Below are 23,425 nucleotides of genomic sequence, written 5' to 3'. Positions count from 1 at the left end.
TCTAGGCATGTAATGAAAGTGTCCATGGTCTTTTCTTGGGTGATAACTCTGACTGAGCTTCCTCTCTTTTGGGGCTGTCGGATTTATTCGTTTTTTTAACTAGCAACAGGAATTGATGTTAATATGTCTGGTTGTTGGTTTTCAAAAATTTTAACTAATCTGTCCAATTGCAAATACTATCTTTTGACCATTTGGGAGGAAGTATGATTATCAATTATAATAAAATAATTGGTGCTTTAGAAATCGTGAAGTGAGGAAAGGTTGCATGTTTTTAAAAAGACAATCACTTTTAATATGAAAAAAAAAGGTTTCTTGTACCTCGTAACTTAAGACCTGTTTAATTTTCATGATCTTTGGACAAAAGGAGGAAATGTGGTGAGGCAGCCGATATTTGGAGTTGAAATACTGGTTGGATTGGGTGTTGAAGCACATGTGAATATGTGAGCAATTGAATCTGTATTACTATTTGGATATTTAATTGTAAAGTAAGATGTTGGGTCCTTGCAAGTTGAAATTAACTGGAATGTTTTTATTTTTAAGGTTGGGCGGTTTGAGATTAACCTTATCAGTCCAGACACTAAATCAGTTGTGCTTGAAAAGAATTTTAAAGATATCTCTTCTTGTTCTCAGGTATGTATTAAGGTACATCTTATGTTTGATGAAGCCAACCTAATCTTGTTTTTATTAAAAAAAAATTTTTTTTTTAATGTTTATTTTTTGAGAGAGAGAGATAGAGCACAAGCAGGGGAGGGGCAGAGAGAGAGAGGGAGACACAGAATCTGAAGCAGGCTCCAGGCTCTGAGCTGTCAGCACAGAGCCTGACATGGGGCTTGAACCCATAAACCGTGAGATCATGACCTGAGCCGAAGTCTGGCACTTAACCAACTGAGCCACCCAGGCGCCCCACTTAATCTTGTTTTTAAATTAACCATCCAATAACTAGATTTAGACTCCTTCAAATTTTACTGTTTGTTTTGGAATTTTAATTTTTTAAGTGGATTTGTCTTAAATAAGAGCTTTTGTGTTTGTGTCTCTGCTGATAACAAAATCCTGTCCAGGTCCCTCAGTATATTAATAGTTGGTCCTCATTTTTGTCACCACTTTCTCCTTGTAATGTCACTTCATCAGACATCTTCCTCTGGTGGAATTTTTGTGGCGGAGAGTTCTTTTGGACATACCTTCACAGTTAGTGTTCCTCAGAGTCTCGGGCAGTGGGACTTGTGGGTATCACTGAGTCATGTTTGCTCTTTATATCCTAGTAGGTAGTAAAAGGAGAACTAGTACTTTCAACTTCTTTTAATGTAAATGCTAAAGTTGGAAAAACAGCGTTTTGGTATATTTTTGTTCTTTGTTTATTTTTAGGTCACAAACTGTGTATTTGAATGTTTTGAAATTATTGACACAGCTAAATGTGTGCAAGGTCATAGTAGGCCTACACCAGTGTCCACAGTAATAATTTACAATGTCTGTCTGAAAGTTAGAGCTTCCTAAATATATTGTAAACACAGAAAGAGTTTTTGAAGATGTTGGAGTGGAGAGAGTATCTAAACCTAAATATGGGAAGGTTAAGAATGCAAGGATGCCTCAGTGGAGGTCTCTGGAATAGAAAAGGATTAACTTCTCTCCTAGTGGGGTGACTTAGGTGCACCTTTAGGGACCTAGATCTTGCCAAGGTCCTTTTCTGTATTTTAATGTTGAAAAATCAAGACTACCAAAACAAAACAAAACAAAACAAAAAAAACCCAAACACACAAGACTACCCATTTATTTTTATTTTATTTTAATTTTTATTTTAGAGAGTGTGTGAGCAGGGGCGAGGGGCAGAGGAAGAGAGACTCTCTGAGACACTCAGTGCAGAGCCCTATGTGGGGCTCCATCCCACAACCCAACCCTAGGACGTGATCTGAGCTGAAATCAAGAGTCAGACGCTCAAACCGCTCAAACCGACTGAGCTAGGAAGGCACCCTGGGACTTCCTATTTATTTTTAAATTTCAGAGTTAGCATTGCCATAGGTATGATAGTTAGCCATTCTTCCTTTCAAAAATGACAAGCTTTTGTACATCTTGTTAATTATTCACCTTGGCCTCAGCTAATGCAGTTTTGCTTCTAATATTCTAATATTTGTTATATCACATGGTGACATAAAATAATGTCATGAAGGTAAAAACTTTCTACTTTAATAACAGAGAGAGAGAGAGGCAGCATCTTTATAGGAATGATAAATGGTAATTTTCTAAATTCTACTTAAAGGACCAAAAATGTGGTAGAAAGATTATATTCACTTTAACTGAAAAAAACAAAAAAAAAAGTTTATTTATTTATTTAGAGCAAGAGCATGAGCAGGGGAGGGGCAGAAAGAGAGGTAGAGAGAGAATCCCACGTGGGCTCTGCACCGTCAGCACAGGGCCTGATCCAGGGCTTGAACCCATGATCCACAAGATCACGACCAGAATCAAGAGTCGGATGCTCAACTGGCCGAGCCACCCAGGCACCCCTGAAAAAAAGTTATTAAGTCTTGTAATTACCTGCCTACTGGAGAGTCCCTGCAAGATCATAAACTTTGTGAGGGCAGGTGTCTTATTTTGTGGTGTTTCATTCTGTAAGGCATCAGAATAAAATGTTAAGATATAGCTTAATAGTTGTGTTCAATAAATGTTGAATGAGCATTTCTACATGTGGGACCTTGTGGCGAGTATAGAGGAAGAAGTGATGTACAAACCAGTGTAGTTTCTGCCCCCCAGAACACCAACAGCCATTCTAAAAAGCTATGCCTCTCACCTGTCCAGTCCCCAGACCTCCCAGTAAGAAAACTAGCAATGATCATTGAACATCCAAAGCAGGTGTGGGGGTGGCGGGTGGGTGTAAAAACAAGAGAAAAAAACCCCAACCAAACCAAATATATAAAACTAGCAGTCCAAACATGATTTTTGCTTTTCCCCCTCTTTTTCTAAAGCAAGCTTTGTTTTCTAACCTTCTGGTGCAGAAAAAGAATTAAACATTTGTGGAAAGGCCTTTGATGAGAATAATTGTCAAGTTAACCTCTGCTCCTCACTGAGTGCCCTGCTCTTATTACTTCTCTCCACACTGAACTGAACTGATACAATGTGGCCACATTCAGCAACAGACCTGCTTTTTAACACATGCACACCTACAAACAGTTTCTTTGTGCAAATCTATAGGACTGTGTCCCTGGCAAGCATAGGGAAGAAGGGAGTGGCTTTTCTTTTCTGGACACATTGCCACTGCTTGAAGTCTCCCTAAGTTAATGAGGTGCTATGAATTTTTCCCATTTAGTACTAAGCTAGTAAAAGATATATTTTAATCACTAAGGAGTTGTGCCAGATGGAGCTTACTTTTACCTCATAAATTGTAACCTCATTCCTCCTTATTGACTTTTTTCTTTGGTCAGAATTGATTTCCCTTATTCATATCCATTGGATAGACTGAGCATATTACAAGATACGTAATAGAGGTTACCGTTTATCAAAGTTATGTGCTGGTGACTATTATAGATAATTCTTAGTTGTAAATTTTGAAAATTGCTGGCATAGGTACCATTACTACTACTATTTTATAATGAGAAATGGAGCCTTAGAGATCATTATTAGAAACCCAGCACAATGTCTCATAGCACAAATCTGTCTGACTCCAAAGCCTATTTTCTTTTCACTGGGATTTAGGTGATTGCACGACAACTTTAAATTTTTTGTCTACCTGGCTTTTTAGAGTACTGTGCTTGCTATTAAAATAACAAGGTGCTGTCTCCTAATTGGTTATGTATGGATTCAGCCTGGCTGAAATTGACAGATGATTCACAATTTTTTTTTTTATTAAGCATAACTGAGGTTATTTAGCCTGCATTCAGAAAGTACAGTGACTTTTAATTTGGATAATTGATACCTGCAGTAATTTCATTAATATATTATTTTTCTAACCGTTGTGGCTCCTTGAATATCTATGCATATAGACAGGTATTCTAGTATTTTCAGTGCACACTTTGGGGAATTGCATACCATTTAGTTAGAGCATTGTTAGCTGCAGTGTTTCTGATTCTTAGGTTCATATAGACGAGAACAGGGCTTCTGATAAACTATCAGACTGTTCGTTCCAAGAAGAAGAATAAATTGAAAACTCCATTACTTGCAAACACCGAGTAGCAGTTTTATTACAAGAGACAATGAATCACGCCATCATAGTTTTCTTCCTGTGCCCAGAGTCACAGCGTGCAGGAGTGTTTGTCTGAAACAAAGCAATCTGAATTGGTCTCTCCCTTTATTTTATGTGTCAAAAGACCACCACACAAATTTGCTATGTCATTATGTCCCCTATCCCAGGGTTGAGAAGGAGTAATTCACGGAAGCGTGAAGGCCTAGAACTGATGCTAATTTCCGTAGTGTTGATTAAATGGACATATTCCAATGAACGCTGTACTTTTTTCCCCAACTGTAGGGTATAAAGCATGTTGATCACTTTGGCTTTATCTGTCGGGAGTCACCGGAGCCTGGGCTGAGCCAGTATATCTGTTATGTGTTCCAGTGTGCCAGTGAATCCCTGGTAAGTGGTTGATCGTTGTCCGCTAGCTCCTGCCCATTCCGGCTACCAGGGTGCACCCAAGCCTCACGCAGCTGCCACCAGTGGAAAAGAAGAGGGCATCTAGAGACAGGTCTCTGCTGTTTAAAGCAGCACAATAGTAGAAAGACAAAAACATAGTGTCACGGTAATTTTTAAGCCTAGATGCCTTCTGGAGTTGAACAAATCCAGTCATGTGACCAGGAGTATTTGTACAAGGTAGGAAAACACTAATAACAGGAAAAGAGCTGTTCTTTTTCCCATTGCTCAGATAAGACGAAAAGGAAGACCACGGATCTCTTATTCTCTGAATTATTATAACATCTCAGAGGAGGTAGTGCTTACATCAGCAGAGAAGGATTTGGCTTTCTTTCTTAATTAGCGACTGTTCTCATTTTTTAAAAACTTTATTTCTCATGGTCTTATTTTAGCCTTTATTTTCTTTCTTTGGAATTTAAAAGTTGATTCTTCTTTCCAACACCCTCCCCTCACTCCCTCTACCTACCCCTTCATGGGGGCAGCTGGAGCTGAAGAAATATTTAAGGCAAACTTAGAAATGCATGTGAGCAACTAAAAATATTTTGATATTTTTCCCCTAACATTTTTTGCTTTTTCTTCCACTTTTATGATCTCTCCTAACCATCTTAACACAAACCTTTAGCTCTGTCACCATACTTTGAAGAAAAATACGTCTTTAGGTATATAGTCTGCCTGCAAGCATTTCTCCTGGGGAAACACACACCTCTTAGATGTACACAACAAGACAGACAGCATTCTCCTCATTTCTTTGGTGCACATTGCCAGCATTTCTGCTCAACTCTGGCCTCCCATACTCCCCATATAGACACTGAGAGTAGGAAAAATGAAGAAATGGGAGTGAATTGGTACAAAGGCACTTTCTTTCTTTCTTTTTTCTTTTTTTGAGTTTTGTTTATTTTGAGAGAGAGAGAGCGCGAGCAGAAGAGGAGCAGAGAGAGAGGGAGACAGAATTCCGAGCAGGCTCTGCTCAGTGCTGGCTGCACGTGGGGCTCGATCCCGCGACCGTGAGATCACAACCACGAGATCACGACCTGAGTCCATATGGTATCAAGAATCTGGCGATCAACTGCGTCAGCCACCCAGGTGCTCCAACAAGGGCACTTTCTGCCTGGGGCCCTCTGGGATCTCAACCTATTTCTCTGGGGAATAGAGTACTCCCATCACTAACAATTTCTTCCTCAAGAGAGTTCCATTTACATTTTGTTCTCATGCTAGATAATTAACCATGCCCAGAAAAACTCCCCATGTTGAGATCCAGGTGACCACTGTGTAATGGGTCCAGTTCAGGATTGGAGATAGAAATTTGAGAGTTGCCATCATATAAATGATAGTTGAAGGCGTGGGAGCAGATGAGGACAGGGAAAGAGAAAGAGAAAGAGAAAGCCAAAGAGAACAGTGACACAGAACTGGAAAGTGCCAGCCAGGTAAGCATTAGGTAGAAAATAAGACCAGGAGAATATGCCGTCCTGCTCCCTGCTCACCCCTCCCTCCCTCCTTCCATGGTTCCTCTTCCTTGCTGAGGCTGAGTCTTCCACCATGTCGGGGATCCCTTACTCTTCTGCCTTTCCAAAACCTGTCCTGTGTTCTGTGTTTTATTTTAGCAGCCCCATTTACCCAGCTTCTGAATTTAGACATCATAAGGCATTCTCCTTCACCTTCTGTATCCCCTTGTTCACCAAATCCTGTTAAGGTAAAGGTAGAAAAGTCCCTTATCCATTTCTCCTCCTTTCCCTCTCTGCCTGCTACCTGAGTCTGGGCATTCCTCTTCCTTGCTTAGGCCATCATCACTCTAGGGTCCTAACTAGTCTCCCTGCCGCTCACTGGCTTAATATGTCATCTGTCCACTTTGCGCATCATGCTCTAGGTTTTTTTGCTCACAAAACTTCCAGGAACCAGATTATGCCTCCTTGTTAAAAGACAAGCTCTAGATTGTCTGGCATGGCAAAAGGGCCTTCCTCTTTCTCTGGTCCCCACTGGGTTGCCTCTCCCTTTCGTGACCGTATTCTCACATGGCCCGAGCTGGTCTCTGGGCCAGACAGCAGAGGCTGGTGTGATGATTGGGGTGAGGTTGCTTTCATGTGGTTTGGGACACATGGGATCAAGATTTTCAGTGAGTGGCTGGAGCCCACACAAGTACAGCTGACGTTCTGAGGTCACTGTTGGCTGCGCAGAGTGAGGAGTCTGCTGTGTGAGAAGAAGCCACAGCCAGGGCTCACACTTTTATATTGTCAGGAGGGAGGGTGACCTGGTGGGTCTCCAGGGTCTGTGCTGCTTCTGAACAGGGAGACTGTGCCATTCTTTCATTACCTGTTTTCACATTCTCTTTACTTCTTCATTGGATGTGACCCCAGCCTGGCCTTGCTTTACTGTCACTTACATCCCCTTCTTCTTTTCAGCTTTGTATTTGTGTACATCCTATTGAAGCTTTCTCGGATGGCTTTTTTTTTTTTTTTTCCTAAGGAATTGACTTCTTTTAGTTGCTTTATTGTCAGTGCTCTTGCGACACATTGTTTATAGGTCCCTAACAGTTCCTATCAATGCCCACTCTTACTTGTTCACATAACTTTCTAGTCCACTAGATTGTGACTCATACAAGGCCACGACCACCCTCATTCTTGTTGTATCCCCCCACGTTTCTAGACTGGAGTATCAGGTGGTCTTTCAGTGTATTCTGAGTGAGTGTGTGACTCTTATTTCAGACATTTTCTAGGTGCCAGTTAATCTGATTACTAGTTAACCTGCACTGAAAGGAAAACTACATGAAACCTTATTCTCAATCTCTTGTACAGGTTTGGTTTTGTTTATAGATTTTAGTATTTTTGTTTTGTCCTCATACATGTGTTTGTAACAGGGAGTTAAGAGTAGAAAGTCTGAGAATGTGGTGAATTTTCCACCTGAGGAAGCTCTGTGACTAAGGCCACAGCCCAGACTGGCTGAGAATGTCTTCCTCTTATACTGAAGCTGTGTCCAAATCTCCATTTGGGCATTGCTATTCCTTAGAACAGGGCTTTGCCGGAATCTTTTAAAACTTGTTGATTCTAATTTTATCAGCGGCATCTTAACTGAAATGTGGGGCATCAGAACTCCAAGCTAGAAGAAAAACTAAATGAGATTTCCTGTATTAAATGAGGATAGTTCAAGCAGCTGGTATATAGAACAAAACAGTTAATTAAATATTATAGTCTAAGCAGTGTTACGATTGATGTGGCTTGGCAGTTGTGTAAGACAAAGTATTGCAAAACCACACATACTGAGTTATCTTCTCTGAGTACAAAGAATACACAGCTCACATTTTATTTTCTTTTTTTGTAGCAGTTGCTGTGAATTGATAAACAGTGTAGTGGTTCTCATGGCTCCTGGGGGTTTTCACCCAAAGTTTAGATGCTCAGTATGCCTTCCGTCCCTTGTAAACTAGCAGTAGGCAGGTGGCTTCATCTTGTTTGACTAAAACCATGAGATTGATGGAAAGCACCACTTTTGCAGTCTCCAAAATTAGTCTAATAGGCCTGGAAAAAAATGGAAGTTGCTACCTATAGACCAAGGAAAAGTAAAACCCCACAGATGCAGACAACAGTATCCAGGAAAAGTATGGGGGAAAAAAAAGGCTCATGCTCCCAAGACCCAGAATTTGTATGGAGTTTAATAGTTTACATTTTCCAGAGAATTGAACTAGGTTATCCTGTGAAGTCCTTACATGTTCTGTGATTCTTACGTTGATTCTTAAATGCTATGAAATACCTAAGTTTGGTGCATAAATGTTTATGGGCATTATCTTCATTATGGATTTATCCTTGTTAAGTCCTTTACTTTTAACCTCTTAACATGACCTATGATATTTTTGTTGTTATATCTAGACTAAAACAATTAAGTTATTCATACTGCACTTATTTGAACTTTTAGTAGCTCTGATCCCATGATAGAATTTATAGGCCATCTAAAAAAATGATGGATCTAAACAAGCAAAACATTTAAAATTTTAGAAGTCCGATAAAGTTTTTAGTAATATTTGTGGCTGGAAGAAATTGGTAGCGACATATTAGATACCATTGAAATGGACTTTTGTTTCATCTAGAAATAAAGAAGAAAACGTGAAAGTTCAGTATTTCCATTGGAGGCCCTTTACAAAGCAGTATTAATAATTACACACAATAATTCCACATGAAAGCTAAGCAGAGGATTCATCCTTTCGGTGCCTTTAATAAATGAGAAACAAGAAAATAAAAACAAACATGTTCTCAAGTCATTGAAATTGCTTTTGAATACACAACAAGGCAAATGAAATAAAACTGCAAAGGCATTAAACATGTGGTGCTTTTGTTTTCAAGAGTGAGAAATTTTTATTTTTTAGTTATGGTGTAAGAGAGCAGACGTTAGGAATAATTCATTATTTATGGAACAATGTGAAATTATTCACAAGCCTTTAAAAAATTGGTCACATAGTCAACTTAATAACGACTGGTTGCTCAGTGTTTGGATCTCTCCTTTTAGTAATATTAGAGGAATAAAGTTATTTCGTTGCAGGTTCTTCATACACTCGAATGCAGAAGTAGATGAAATCCTTTCTATAATAGCTTCTTCTTAAACCAGGCTGAAGGGGGAGGGGAAAAAGAGACTTGGGTTTTCAATAGCCAAGCTGCCTCTGCTGAAGACCTTGGTACCTCGCAGCTTCATATGGAGGTTTTAGACTTTGATCAGTGTACAGTATATGGCGAAACCACAACTCACATTGATATTTACATCAACAGGGGAGACGGAGCCTGAGGTCAGTGTAGCAGTGGTCGAGGATGACCCCAAAGAAACAACCAGTAGGCTAGAATGCTAGATTTACACTTCTTGACTGAGTCATTGGAAAGGCTGGGGGGAAACCGGCTCGAGGTTTTGAAACTGCTGACCTGGTGGTGAGACCCAGCTGTTCGCTAACATGATGTCAGAACTTCTTAGTGTCATAAATCAGAAGTGAAATGATAATAAATTAGCAGACACAGAGCAAGCTTCACAGATTTCTCTTGACCTGATTTAAATTGAACTTGTTGTCCCCCAGAACTTTGCTTAAACCCATGTTTTATTTGTTTTTACACTAAAAATGATCCAGAAGGATGAAGTAAATACGATACCTATTACCAGAAGTGAACATTTAACCTCTTTTGTTGCTCCCTATGGATTGCAGACAAAACTTCCCAAGGAGTCTGTTATACTCCTTAATTAAAGAAAGATCTGATTGACTGTCAGTGACGGTGGAGCCCTCAGTGGAATTCAAAAATAGCATTCAAGTCATTAGTGTGCTACACCTTCACATGGCCTCACTTTATCCAGCTTCAATGATAGGATAATTGAAGGTCTAAGGTTACACTTGATATTTTCTCTCTACTAGCTCTGTAGTCATCAAATTCCCTCATTTATTATTTAGTCAAGCATCCCCAACGTCTCACGTTGCCGTTGGACTTTCAATGTGTGACCGTGAAAGCAAACTTTTAGAGACCTGAGTTCTGTTTCTTCCTGTAGGTGGATGAGGTAATGCTGACTCTGAAGCAGGCTTTCAGCACAGCAGCTGCCCTGCAGAGTGCCAAGACCCAGATCAAGCTGTGCGAGGCCTGCCCCATGCACTCTCTGCATAAGCTCTGTGAGAGGGTTGAAGGTACAGTATAACTTGGCCCCGGGGCAAAAGCAGATTACTCTGGCATTTGGGAAAGTGAGAAAGTCACTCCTGTCATTGAATCGTTCTTTGTTTCCAAGTGAAATCAGAGCCCAAAGAGTCCTTTCTTATGTCCAGTCAGATTTGTGTGAGCAGTCTCTCTCCTAGGCGCCTGGCATTTCCCCCCACCCCCTCTTTCGTTCTCTTTTTAATTTTTTATTTTTTTTCTGAAGGCAGACTCGAGGAAGGGAGTTGGATTTCTCACAATTCTTAAGACTGCTGTGGACTTAGTGGGAACTGCCCAAATATTTGTCGAATGAGGGAAGAGAGGCAAAGGCATCCCAGAATGTCGACTGTTTATAGAAGTCTCTTTTTATTCCCCTCTCACTTGATGATATGTTCTTTTCCCTAAAAGTATAGAACTGGAATGAACCTTGCATGGTTTTTGAGGGACATTTGAAGATGACATGGATAATGTGATATCATAAAGCAGGTTTTTTAAAAAAAGTGTACTCAGGAAGGGGGAGGGGAAATGAGGGAGAGGTGACTCTGTGACTCACATCCCCTTTCTCCTCAGTATCTCTTACTAACAAAGAAAAAAAAAACGGTTGAAAACAACTTCACAAGAGAAGAAATGCAAGTCAGTAAACCCTTGTTAAGCATCTGCTACGTGCCAGGCAATGTGCTAGGCACCGGGGATACAGAAATGACTGAGATGCGGCCTGTGCCTTCAGGAGCTTACAATCTAGAGTGGAAGACAGGCATGTGAGTCAGTGAATGCAGTTTGGCATGAGAGGTATTATGATAGATGGGGAGAACGCAAGCTCCAGAGCCCGGCAGAGAATGGTCTAGTCATTGTAAATGCAAATTGTGATTTCTGCTCAGTAGACAGCAAGATTATAGGCACATGGCAAAATTGATGATGAACATCAGTGTTGATTGAATATCCATTCAGCCGTGTGATCAAGGACTATTTAAATGTAATATTCAGATTTTAAAATGTATAGTATACCAAATGCACATTATTTTCATATTTGTACTGTTACAAAAATGGAGTATTCTTTGGTGTATAGTAAAGAGAACATTATAAATTTCTGGAGGAAAGGCTGAATTGCTCAGGAAGAAGTGTTGGATCATTTTGCTATCCAAAGAGAGAAATATTCCTTCCACTTATCCTACTCAAAATACATTCTAGATGGATCAAACTCCTCAATGTAAACAAAATATTAAAATCATTAAAATAAAGTAAGAATATTCTTGTGTCCTTAAACAAGAAAGCCTGTATTAAGATACAAAAATGCAGTAACTGTTAAAAGAAAACATTGATAGATTTGACCTCATAAGGATTTACATTTTTACATATCAACTACTTATTTGAAAGCTAAATAATAAATAAGAGGGGGCTCCTGGGTGGCTCAGTCCGTTGAAAGTCCGACTTCGGCTCAGGTCACGATCTCACAGCTTGTGAGTTCAAGCCCCGTGTCGGGCTGTATGCTGACAGCTCGGAGCCTGGAGCCTGCTTTGGTTTCTGTGTCTCCCTCTCTCTCTGCCCCTAATCCACTCGCATTCTGTCTCTGTCTCTTCCCAAAATAAATAAACATTAAAAAAAAAAAGAATAATAAACAAGAGGTAAGGAGATAGCAGATTGGTAATCAGAATTTATAAGAACACTTACTGTGTGAAAGAGAAAGATAAAACCACTAGTAGGCGATGACACAATTCATATTAAAAACCACTTGTGTAAAAAGGAAATTAAAAGGTCCAATAATAAACATGAGAAGATTCTCAGCCTTATTAGATGTCAGACACATGAAAATGGAAAAAACAGTAAGATACTCATCAGATTAACTGTTGGTGAAATTGTGGGGATATTGATACATTTATGTGATGCTGAATGTCGTATAAATTGGTGTAGCCATTTTGGGGGACAGTTGATAGAAATGTATTAACCTAAAATTGCCCACCAGTTCCTTGTCTTGATAAGAGAAACTCTTACATGGGTTCAGAAGGTGACATTTTCAAGGTTGTATTGTTTTTAAATAAGGGAAAATTGTAAACAACCCAAATGTGTATCAATAGCATAACTGAAATATGTTCATACAATGAATTAATAGGAATGAATTTCAACTGTATATCAACTTGGATACATTTTAAAATTATATAATTGAGTGAAAATATAATTTGCTGAATAACACATATACTTTGCTTTATCTGGAAAAATACATAATATCCTATATTTATTTTTTTAATTTATTTTTTAAATTTATATCCAAGTTAGTTAGCATATAGTGCAACAATGATTTCAGGAGTAGATTCCTTAGTGCCCCTTACCCATTTAGCCCATCCCATCCCCCCTCCCACAACCCCTCCAGAAACCCTGTGTTTGTTCTCCATGTTTAAGAGTCTCTTATATTTTGTCCCCCTCCCTGTTTTTATGTTATTTTTGCTTCCCTTCCCTTATGTTCATCTGTTTTGTCTCTTAAAGTCCTCATATGAGTGAAGTCATATGATATTTGTCTTTCTCTGACTAATTTCACTTAGTATAATATCCTCTCGTTCTATCCACATAGTTGCAAATGGCAAGATTTCATTCTTTTTGATTGTCAAATAATACTCCATTGTGTTTGTGTATATGTGTGTGTGTGTGTGTGTGTGTGTGTGTGTGTGTGTATACATACCACATCTTCTTTATCCATTCATCCATTCATCCATTGATGGACATTTGGGCTCTTGCCATACATTGGCTATTGTTGACAGTGCTGCTATAAACATTGGGATGCATGTGCCCCTTTGAAACAGCACACCTGTATCCCTTGGATAAATACCTAGTAATGCAATTGCTGGATTGTAGGGTAGTTCTATTTTTAATTTTTTGAGGAACGTCCATACTGTTTTCCAGAATGGCTGCACCAGTTTGCATTCCCACCAGCAGTGCAAAAGAGATCCTCTTTGCATCCTCGCCAACATCTGTTGTTGCCTGAGTTGTTAATGTTAGCCATTCTGGCAGGTGTAAGGTAGTATCTCATTGTGGTTTTGATTTGCATTTCCCTGATGAGTGATGTTGAGCATTTTTTCATGTGTTGGTTGGCCATCTCGATGTCTTTTTTTTTTTTTTTTTTTTTTTTTTATACTATATGAAATTTATTGTCCAAATTGGTTTCCATAAAACACCCAGTGCTCATCCCAAAAGGTGCCCTCCTCAATACCCATCACCCACCCTCTCCTCCCTCCCACCCCCCATCAACCCTCAGTTTGTTCTCAGTTTTTAACAGTCTCTTATGCTTTGGCTCTCTCCCACTCTAACCTCTTTTTTTTTTCTTTTTTCCTCCCCCTCCCCCATGGGTTCCTGTTATGTTTCTCAGGATCCACATAAGAGTGAAACCATATGGTATCTGTCTTTCTCTGTATGGCTTATTTCACTTAGCATCACACTCTCCAGTTCCATCCATGTTGCTACAAAAGGCCATATTTCATTTTTTCTCATTGCCACGTAGTATTCCATTGTGTATATAAACCACAATTTCTTTATCCATTCATCAGTTGATGGACATTTAGGCTCTTTCCATAATTTGGCTATTGTTGAGAGTGCTGCTATGAACATTGGGGTACAAGTGCCCCTATGCATCAGTGCTCCTGTATCCCTTGGATAAATTCCTAGCAGTGCTATTGCTGGGTCATAGGGTAGGTCTATTTTTAATTTTCTGAGGAACCTCCACACTGCTTTCCAGGGTGGCTGCACCAATTTGCATTCCCACCAACAGTGCAAGAGGGTTCCCGTTTCTCCACATCCTCGCCAGCATCTATAGTCTCCTGATTTGTTCATTTTGGCCACTCTGACTGGCGTGAGGTGATACCTGAGTGTGGTTTTGATTTGTATTTCCCTGATAAGGAGCGACGCTGAACATCTTTTCATGTGCCTGTTGGCCATCCGGATGTCTTCTTGAGAGAAGTGTCTATTCATGTTTTCTGCCCATTTCTTCACTGGGTTATTTGTTTTTCGGGTGTGGAGTTTGGTGAGCTCTTTATAGATTCTGGATACTAGCCCTTTGTCCGATATGTCATTTGCAAATATCTTTCCCATTCCGTTGGTTGCCTTTTAGTTTTGTTGGTTGTTTCCTTTGCTGTGCAGAAGCTTTTTATCTTCATAAGGTCCCAGTAATTCACTTTTGCTTTTAATTCCCTTGCCTTTGGGGATGTGTCGAGTAAGAGATTGCTACGGCTGAGGTCAGAGAGGTCTTTTCCTGCTTTCTCCTCTAAGGTTTTGATGGTTTCCTGTCTCACATTCAGGTCCTTTATCCATTTTGAGTTTATTTTTGTGAATGGTGTGAGAAAGTGGTCTAGTTTCAACCTTCTGCATGTTGCTGTCCAGTTGTCCCAGCACCATTTGTTAAAGAGGCTGTCTTTTTTCCATTGGATGTTCTTTCCTGCTTTGTCAAAGATGAGTTGGCCATACGTTTGTGGGTCTAGTTCTGGGGTTTCTATTCTATTCCATTGGTCTATGTGTCTGTTTTTGTGCCAATACCATGCTGTCTTGATGATGACAGCTTTGTAGTAGAGGCTAAAGTCTGGGATTGTGATGCCTCCTGCTTTGGTCTTCTTCTTCAAAATTCCTTTGGCTATTCGGGGCCTTTTGTGGTTCCATATGAATTTTAGGATTGTTTGTTCTAGTTTCGAGAAGAATGCTGGTGCAATTTTGATTGGGATTGCATTGAATGTGTAGATAGCTTTGGGTAGTATTGACATTTTGACAATATTTATTTTTCCAATCCATGAGCAGGGAATGTCTTTCCATTTCTTTAAATCTTCTTCAATTTCCTTCGTAAGCTTTCTATAGTTTTCAGCATACAGATCCTTTACATCTTTGGTTAGATTTATTCCTAGGTATTTTATGCTTCTTGGTGCAATTGTGAATGGGATCAGTTTCTTTATTTGTCTTTCTGTTGCTTCATTGTTAGTGTATAAGAATGCAACTGATTTCTGTACATTGATTTTGTATCCTGCAACTTTGCTGAATTCATGTATCAATTCTAGCAGACTTTTGGTGGAGTCTATCGGATTTTCCATGTATAATATCATGTCATCTGCAAAAAGCGAAAGCTTGACTTCATCTTTGCCAATTTTGATGCCTTTGATTTCCTTTTGTTGTCTGATTGCTGATGCTAGAACTTCCAGCACTATGTTAAACAACAGCGGTGAGAGTGGGCATCCCTGTCGTGTTCCTGATCTCAGGGAAAAAGCTCTCAGTTTTTCCCCGTTGAGGATGATGTTAGCTGTGGGCTTTTCATAAATGGGTTTTATGATCTTTAAGTATGTTCCTTCTATCCCGACTTTCTCAAGGGTTTTTATTAAGAAAGGGTGCTGGATTTTGTCAAAGGCCTTTTCTGCATCGATTGACAGGATCATACGGTTCTTCTCTCTTTTTTTGTTAATGTGATGTATCACGTTGATTGATTTGCGAATGTTGAACCAGCCCTGCATCCCAGGAATGAATCCCACTTGATCATGGTGAATAATTCTTTTTCTATGCCGTTGAATTCGATTTGCTAGTATCTTATTGAGAATTTTTGCATCCATATTCATCAGGGATATTGGCCGGTAGTTCTCTTTTTTTACTGGGTCTCTGTCTGGTTTGGGAATCAAAGTAATACTGGCTTCATAGAATGAGTCTGGAAGTTGTCCTTCCCTTTCTATTTCTTGGAATAGCTTGAGAAGGATAGGTATTATCTCTGCTTTAAACGTCTGGTAGAACTCCCCTGGGAAGCCATCTGGTCCTGGACTCTTATTTGTTGGGAGATTTTTGATAACTGATTCAATTTCTTCACTGGTTGTGGGTCTGTTCAAGCTTTCTATTTCCTCCTGATTGAGTTTTGGAAGAGTGTGGGTGTTCAGGAATTTGTCCATTTCTTCCAGGTTGTCCAATTTGTTGGCATATAGTTTTTCATAGTATTCCCTGATAATTGTTTGTATCTCTGAGGGATTGGTTGTAATCATTCCATTTTCATTCATGATTTTATCTATTTGGGTCATCTCCCTTTTCTTTTTGAGAAGCCTGGCTAGAGGTTTGTCAATTTTGTTTATTTTTTCAAAAAACCAACTCTTGGTTTCGTTGATCTGCTCTACAGTTTTTTTAGACTCTATATTGTTTATTTCTGCTCTGATCTTTATTATTTCTCTTCTTCTGCTGGGTTTGGGGTGTCTTTGCTGTTCTGCTTCTATTTCCTTTAGGTGTGCTGTTAGATTTTGTATTTGGGATTTTTCTTGTTTCTTGAGATAGGCCTGGATTGCAATGTATTTTCCTCTCAGGACTGCCTTCGCTGCGTCCCAAAGCGTTTGGATTGTTGTATTGTCATTTTCGTTTGTTTCCATATATTTTTTAATTTCTTCTCTAATTGCCTGGTTGACCCACTCATTCGTTAGTAGGGTGTTCTTTAACCTCCATGCTTTTGGAGGTTTTCCAGACTTTTTTCTGTGGTTGATTTCAAGCTTCATAGCATTGTGGTCTGAAAGTATGCATGGTATAATTTCAATTCTGGTAAACTTATGGAGGGCTGTTTTGTGACCCAGTATATGATCTATCTTGGAGAATGTTCCATGTGCACTCGAGAAGAAAGTATATTCTGTTGCTTTGGGATGCAGAGTTCTAAATATATCTGTCAAGTCCATCTGATCCAATGTCTCATTCAGGGCCCTTGTTTCTTTATTGATCGTGTGTCTAGATGATCTATCCATTTCTGTAAGTGGGGTGTTAAAGTCCCCTGCAATTACCACATTCTTATCAATAAGGTTGCTTATGTTTATGAGTAGTTGTTTTATATATTTGGGGGCTCCGGTATTCGGCGCATAGACATTTATAATTATTAGCTCTTCCTGATGGATAGACCCTGTAACTATTATATAATGTCCTTCTTCATCTCTTGTTACAGCCTTTAATTTAAAGTCTAGTTTGTCTGATATAAGTATGGCTACTCCAGCTTTCTTTTGGCTTCCAGTAGCATGATAAATAGTTCTCCATCCCCTCACTCTCAATCTAAAGGTGTCCTCAGGTCTAAAATGAGTCTCTTGTAGACAGCAAATAGATGGGTCTTGTTTTTTTATCCATTCTGATACCCTGTGTCTTTTGGTTGGCGCATTTAATCCATTTACATTCAGTGTTATTATAGAAAGATACGGGTTTAGAGTCATTGTGATGTCTGTATGTTTTATGCTTGTAGTGATGTCTCTGGTATTTTGTCTCACAGGGTCCCCCTTAGGATCTCTTGTAGGGCTGGTTTAGTGGTGACAAATTCCTTCAGTTTTTGTTTGTTTGGGAAGACCTTTATCTCTCCTTCTATTCTAAATGACAGACTTGCTGGATAAAGGATTCTCGGCTGCATATTTTTTCTGTCCAGCACACTGAAAATCTCGTGCCAATTCTTTCTGGCCTGCCAAGTTTCAAAAGAGAGATCAGTCACGAGTCTTATAGGTCTCCCTTTATATGTGAGGGCACGTTTACCCCTTGCTGCTTTCAGAATTTTCTCTTTATCCTTGTATTTTGCCAGTTTCACTATGATACGTCGTGCAGAAGATCGATTCAAGTTCCGTCTGAAGGGAGTTCTCTGTGCCTCTTGGATTTCAATGCCTTTTTCCTTCCCCAGTTCAGGGAAGTTCTCAGCTATTATTTCTTCAAGTACCCCTTCAGCACCTTTCCCTCTCTCTTCCTCCTCTGGGATACCAATTATGCGTATATTATTTCTTTTTAGTGTATCACTTAGTTCTCTAATTTTCCCCTCATACTCCTGGATTTTTTTATCTCTCTTTCTCTCAGCTTCCTCTTTTTCCATAACTTTATCTTCTAGTTCACCTATTCTCTCCTCTGCCTCTTCAATCCGAGCTGTGGTGGTTTCCATTTTGTTTTGCATTTCATTTAAAGCGTTTTTCAGCTCCTCATGACTGTTCCTTAATCCCTTGATCTCTGTAGCAAGGGATTCTCTGCTGTCCTGTATACTGTTTTCAAGCCCGGCGATTAATTTTATGACTATTATTCTAAATTCACTTTCTGTTATATTATTTAAGTCCTTTTTGATCAGCTCATTAGCTGTTGTTATTTCCTGGAGATTCTTCTGAGGGGAATTCTTCCGCTTGGTCATTTTGGATAGTCCCTGGCGTGGTGAGGACCTGCAGGGCACTTCCCCTGTGCTGTGGTGTATAACTGGAGTTGGTGGGCGGAGCCGCAGTCCGACCTGATGTCTGCCCCCAGCCCACTGCTGGGGCCACAGTCAAACTGGTGTGTGCCTTCTCTTCCCCTCTCCTAGGGGCAGGATTCACTGTGGAGTGGCGTGGCCCGTCTGGGCTATTTGCACACTGCGAGGCTTGTGATGCTGGGGATCTGGCGTATTAGCTGGGGTGGGTAGGCAAGGTGCACAGGGGCAGGAGGGGCAGGCTTAGCTCGCTTCTCCTTAGGTGATCCACTTCAGGAGGGGCCCTGTGGCAGCGGGAGGGAGTCAGATCTGCTGCCGGAGGTTTGGCTCCGCAGAAGCACAGAGTTGGGTGTTTGCGTGGAGCGAGCAAGTTCCCTGGCAGGAACTGGTTCTCTTTGGGATTTTGGCTGGGGGATGGGCGGGGGAGATGGCGCTGGCGAGCACCTTTGTTCCCCACCAAACTGAGCTCTGTCGTCCGGGGGCTCAGCAGCTCTCCCTCCCTTTGTCCTCCAGCCTTCCCGCTTTCCTAGCAGAGCTGTTAACTTATGACCTCCCAGACGCTAAGTCGCGCTTGCTGTCGGAACACAGTCCGTCAGGCCCCTCCGCTTTTGCAGGCCAGACTCCGGGGCTCTGCTTGGCCGGCGAGCCGCCCCTCCGCCCCGGCTCCCTCCCGCCAGTCCGTGGAGCATGCACCGCCTCGCCACCCTTCCTACCCTCTTCCGTGGGCCTCTCGTCTGCGCTTGGCTCCGGCGACTCCGTTCTGCTAATCCTCTGGCGGGTTTCTGGGTTATTTAGGCAGGTGTAGGTGGAATCTAATTGATCAGCAGGACGCGCGGTGAGCCCAGCGTCCTCCTACGCCGCCATCTTCCCTCTCTCCTCTCGATGTCTTTTTTGAGGAAGTGTCTGTTCATGTCTTTTGCCCATTTCTTCACTGGATTATTTGTTTTTTTGGGTTTTGAGTTTGATAAGTTCTCTATAGATTTTGGATATTAGCTCTTTATCTGGTATGTCATTTGCAAATATCTTTCTCCCATTCCATCAGTTGGTTGCCTTTTAGTTTTGCTGATTGTTTCCTTCGCTGTGCAGAAGCTTTTTATTTTGAACAGGTCTCAATAGTTCATTTTTCCTATATTTCTTTTTTAAAGAACTTTTAATTTGGCGTACTTTTAGATTAATAGGACAGTTGCAGAGAGTTTCCAAATGTTCATCCCTATCCTTTCCAATTGTTAACATCTTCTATAACCCAGTGCAATGTTTAGCATAGGAAATTAACATTGGTACGATATTATTATCCAAACTAAACATTTCATTTGATCCTTCACCAGTGTTTTCATTCATATCCTTTTCATTCCAGGATCCCAGTCAGGATTCTACCTTATATGTAGTGGTGACTTCACCTTCTCCTCAGTCTCCTTGTCTTCTGTGACCCTGACATTCCCAAAAAGCATCACTCCATTACTTTGCTGGTTGTCCCTTGGTTCAGCCTGTTTGATGTCTTCTCATGTTTGTAACGAGGGCACTCCTCCCTAGCAAGAGCACTGTAGAAATGGTGCAGCCTCCTTCTCAGTGCATCCTGTCTTGAGACTCATAATGTTGAGGAGTTTATTACTGGTCATGCTGGCCTTATCACCTGCTCAAGGTGCTGTCAGCAATTTTCCACCATAAAAGTACTACTCTTCACCCTGGAGCCAACAAATATTTTAGGGAAGATACTTTGAATCTGTACAAATCTCTTATGCCTTTGCTCACTGATTCTAGTATCTATCAAAGGCAAATTTATCACTATCTATAATGTTCTAGTATTTTAAAAATGTGGAATTTAGACTACTTGGGTAATAAAATATAAAGCAAATACAAACAGTGTTATCTCACTCAGAAGAAAATAACTCTTTTCTCTTTAAAAAAAATTTATAAAACCAAAAATGTTTTCGTGGAAAAATGTTTTGTCCAAGGACTTGATATAAATTATGTGTAAGAGTATGGTAGATATAAAAATAACATGATATACAGAGGTAAACAATTTCTTGGTAAAATAATAACACTAAAAATGTCACTAAATACTATTGCTATTCTTGAAATTTTGTTCTGTGAAACAAGACCTGCATGATGAGGAGAGATTCTGTTTGTGCTGGAGCTCTGCCTTTTAATATTATTAATATTAAATTAATATTCTGTTACGTTGGGTTACTTGAGTGGCTCAGTGGGTTAAGCGTCCTGCTCTTGATTTCGGCTCAGGTCGTGATTTCACCTTCATGAGATCAAGCCCTGTGTCAGGCTCTGCTCTGGGCATGGAGCCTTCTTAAGATTCTCTCTCTCCCCATCCTTCTGACCCTCTGTTCTCTCTCTCTCTCTCTCTCAAAAACAATTTTTTTTTTGGTTATGTTTAAGCTTAGAGATTTTGGCCAAGGCTAGTGTTCACCCACGAGTTTCTGTGGCGTCAAAGTTTGTTAGTATACTAAACGGTACCTGGTTATGCTGTTGATTTGGTATCATTTAGAAACTTCTTGTTAATAATTCTGACTCCAGAGGGTGCCTGGGTGGCTCAGCTGGTTAAACGTCTGACTTTGGCTCAGGTCATGATCTCATGATTTGTCCGTTCGAGCCCCACATCAGGCTCTGTGCTGGCAGCTGGAAGCCTCAGATTCTGTGTCTCCCTCTCTCTCTGCCCCTCCCTCACTTGTGTTCTGTCTGTCTCTCTCAAAAATAATAAATAAACATTAAAAAAATTAAAAAAAATAATTCTGACTTCAGGATACCGACAGGGGTCTGTTGATTTAGGTAAGGTTCCATCTAGCTTTAATCATTTCATGGTAGGTTTCCAAGGTTTATTATGGGTGGGAACACATCTCCTTGAGAACATTTAGCTTCAGAGCCTGCTAAAGGGACAGTCTGTAATGCATTATATATACGTTTTGATGTATATATACATCAGCTACTGTGTTTAATACTTATCTCCATCATTTTCCATAGGTCTCTACCCTCCACGAGCCAAGCTGGTAATACAGAGGCATCTCTCTTCGCTGACAGATAATGAGCAGGCAGACATCTTTGAGCGCGTCCAGGTAACATAATTTATAGTTCTCACAAATAAGATTTAAGAAATGAGAATTGGATCCTGTTTTTATAAGTGTTTTTTTTTTTTTTTTCACTTCTCTCTCTGAAGTTAAAGATATATATTCTCTTGAACTGTATATGATAGTAATGAGAATGCCCCTGTTACTTTTGCTTCTAAGGGCAGTGAAACACTTAGCGTTATTTATGTCTGTCTGCCAGACATATAAAACCAAGAGGGAATACAATAAGATGAGAGAAGCTGTGTTGCCATCATGTGCTTTTGGTTTGTCTGTTGGACAGAAAATGAAGCCAGTCAGCGACCAGGAAGAGAATGAACTTGTGATTTTACATTTGAGGCAGCTGTGTGAGGCCAAGCAGAGGACACACATTCACATTGGAGAAGGCCCATCGGTGAGATGTTTTCTTTTCCTGGACCTACTTTTGTTTTGTTTATGTATTTACTCAAAATATCACAGAAGATGTGAAAGGAGTTTCTTTTCTTTGTGTTCTCATCGTTAGGGCTAAAGTCCTATCAGATTTATTTTTCAGCTATTTATGGGAGGTTTTAACATTGAGATAAAATAATGATGAGTTTTAAAATGTGAAAAAGAGGATTATTGTTATAAAAACAGTAATAGTAAGTGTTCATGATTTAGAATGAACATGCAGTTTTAGTTATATTAACCCATTTTATTTCAAATTCATATGAACATTTTATTTCGTTAAAAGTTTACACAGGCTTGAAGGGTACACAGCAAATACGCAAAGAAGCAGTAGTATTTTGGAAACATCCCTTTTAGCTGCAAAGGAAGATATGGTATTTTTGTGCATGTGGTGGAGAATGTGTTTCCAGCTGCATGTAAATAAAGCAATACACCAACAATGCATGTAGGGAGACGATGACATATTTACTTAGTAACACTAATTCAGATTAGTCTGTATTTCACTCTATTCAGAACAAATCACATATCACTTTATTAGTGATTCCTGAATTGTATGCATTGAATAGTCTCTTCGAGAGAACCTTCTATGAGCTAAGCTGTGTGATAATGGTGAACAAAAAAGAGATGAATGAATCTTCCAGGAAAGAGCTCAAATATTGGAAAGGGGAATGCAGACAGATAAATGGACACATAGAATAGAGGTAACAAAGTGGCTTTTTAAAAGAAGTGCAGTGAGCTCAAAAATAGCTATGTTTTTGCTTTAGAGCCAGAATGGAGAGTAAGGAGAGAGGGAAGAATTAAATAATTCAAGAAGAAGAAATTTGGGGGAGGCTGAAGTTTTAGGGGAGATGGTTTGTTCATTGAAAAATTCGAGGGAGTGTTTTTAAAGGAAGGGACATTGAGCACAAAGTTTTGCGGTAGCTGTGAGCACGACATACTTCATGCAGGCTTTCAACATACTTAATGGATTTTTAGGATGTACCTGGGGATTGATGGGGAAATAATGGCTAGAAGGATAGGCAGCAGTGAGATGATGAAGAGCCTTAAGTGCTCAGCCTGACTTTGTCATTGAAAGGTTTCAAGTAAGAGTGTGAGATCAGGTTTGTAATTTAAAGAGATAATTCTGCTGTTATAGTGATGGTTGACTTGTGGGACAGGTTGATGGGTGAGGAGGTTGACAGTGTTAGGACTGAAGTCACATTCTCAAATCCGGAGAATTTTATAATAGAATATGCGAGAAGTAACTCATTTAGTTATTGCACAAACTGTTATCAAGTGGCATACTAGGTACTAGGCAATGGGGTTGAATAATGACAGCTCTTTTCTGCCATCTAACTGTTGAGGAGGAGAAACTGACATGTAATCAAATAAAGTAAAATATGGAGATATACGGCAGGATTGGGACAATGATATAAGCACGTACCAGAGAGGGATAACACCTATACAAAAATAGATTGAGTGATTCTGTCTTTAAGAATTTATTTTGGGGGTGCCTGCGTGGCTCAGTCGA

The 23,425-nt window shown here is 40.0% G+C and overlaps 1 protein-coding gene across 12 annotated transcripts in view; it reads left to right on the top strand.

The window, feature by feature from the left end:
• TBC1D4 (TBC1 domain family member 4) overlaps positions 1-23,425 on the top strand; it is a 196,421-nt gene that overhangs the window by 124,151 nt on the left and 48,845 nt on the right. For all 12 annotated transcript variants that reach the window (XM_045479378.1, XM_045479367.1, XM_045479357.1 and 9 more), the window contains exons 3-7: positions 541-630; positions 4,451-4,555; positions 10,112-10,244; positions 21,389-21,480; positions 21,773-21,883. In XM_045479378.1, the coding sequence (XP_045335334.1) occupies positions 541-630; positions 4,451-4,555; positions 10,112-10,244; positions 21,389-21,480; positions 21,773-21,883 (531 nt within the window). The remainder of the gene's footprint in view (positions 1-540; positions 631-4,450; positions 4,556-10,111; positions 10,245-21,388; positions 21,481-21,772; positions 21,884-23,425) is intronic.

This window comes from Leopardus geoffroyi, chromosome A1 (genome assembly GCF_018350155.1).
Source record: "Leopardus geoffroyi isolate Oge1 chromosome A1, O.geoffroyi_Oge1_pat1.0, whole genome shotgun sequence".
Lineage (NCBI taxonomy): Eukaryota > Metazoa > Chordata > Mammalia > Carnivora > Felidae > Leopardus > Leopardus geoffroyi.
This window is presented reverse-complemented; position numbering and strand designations above follow the sequence as displayed.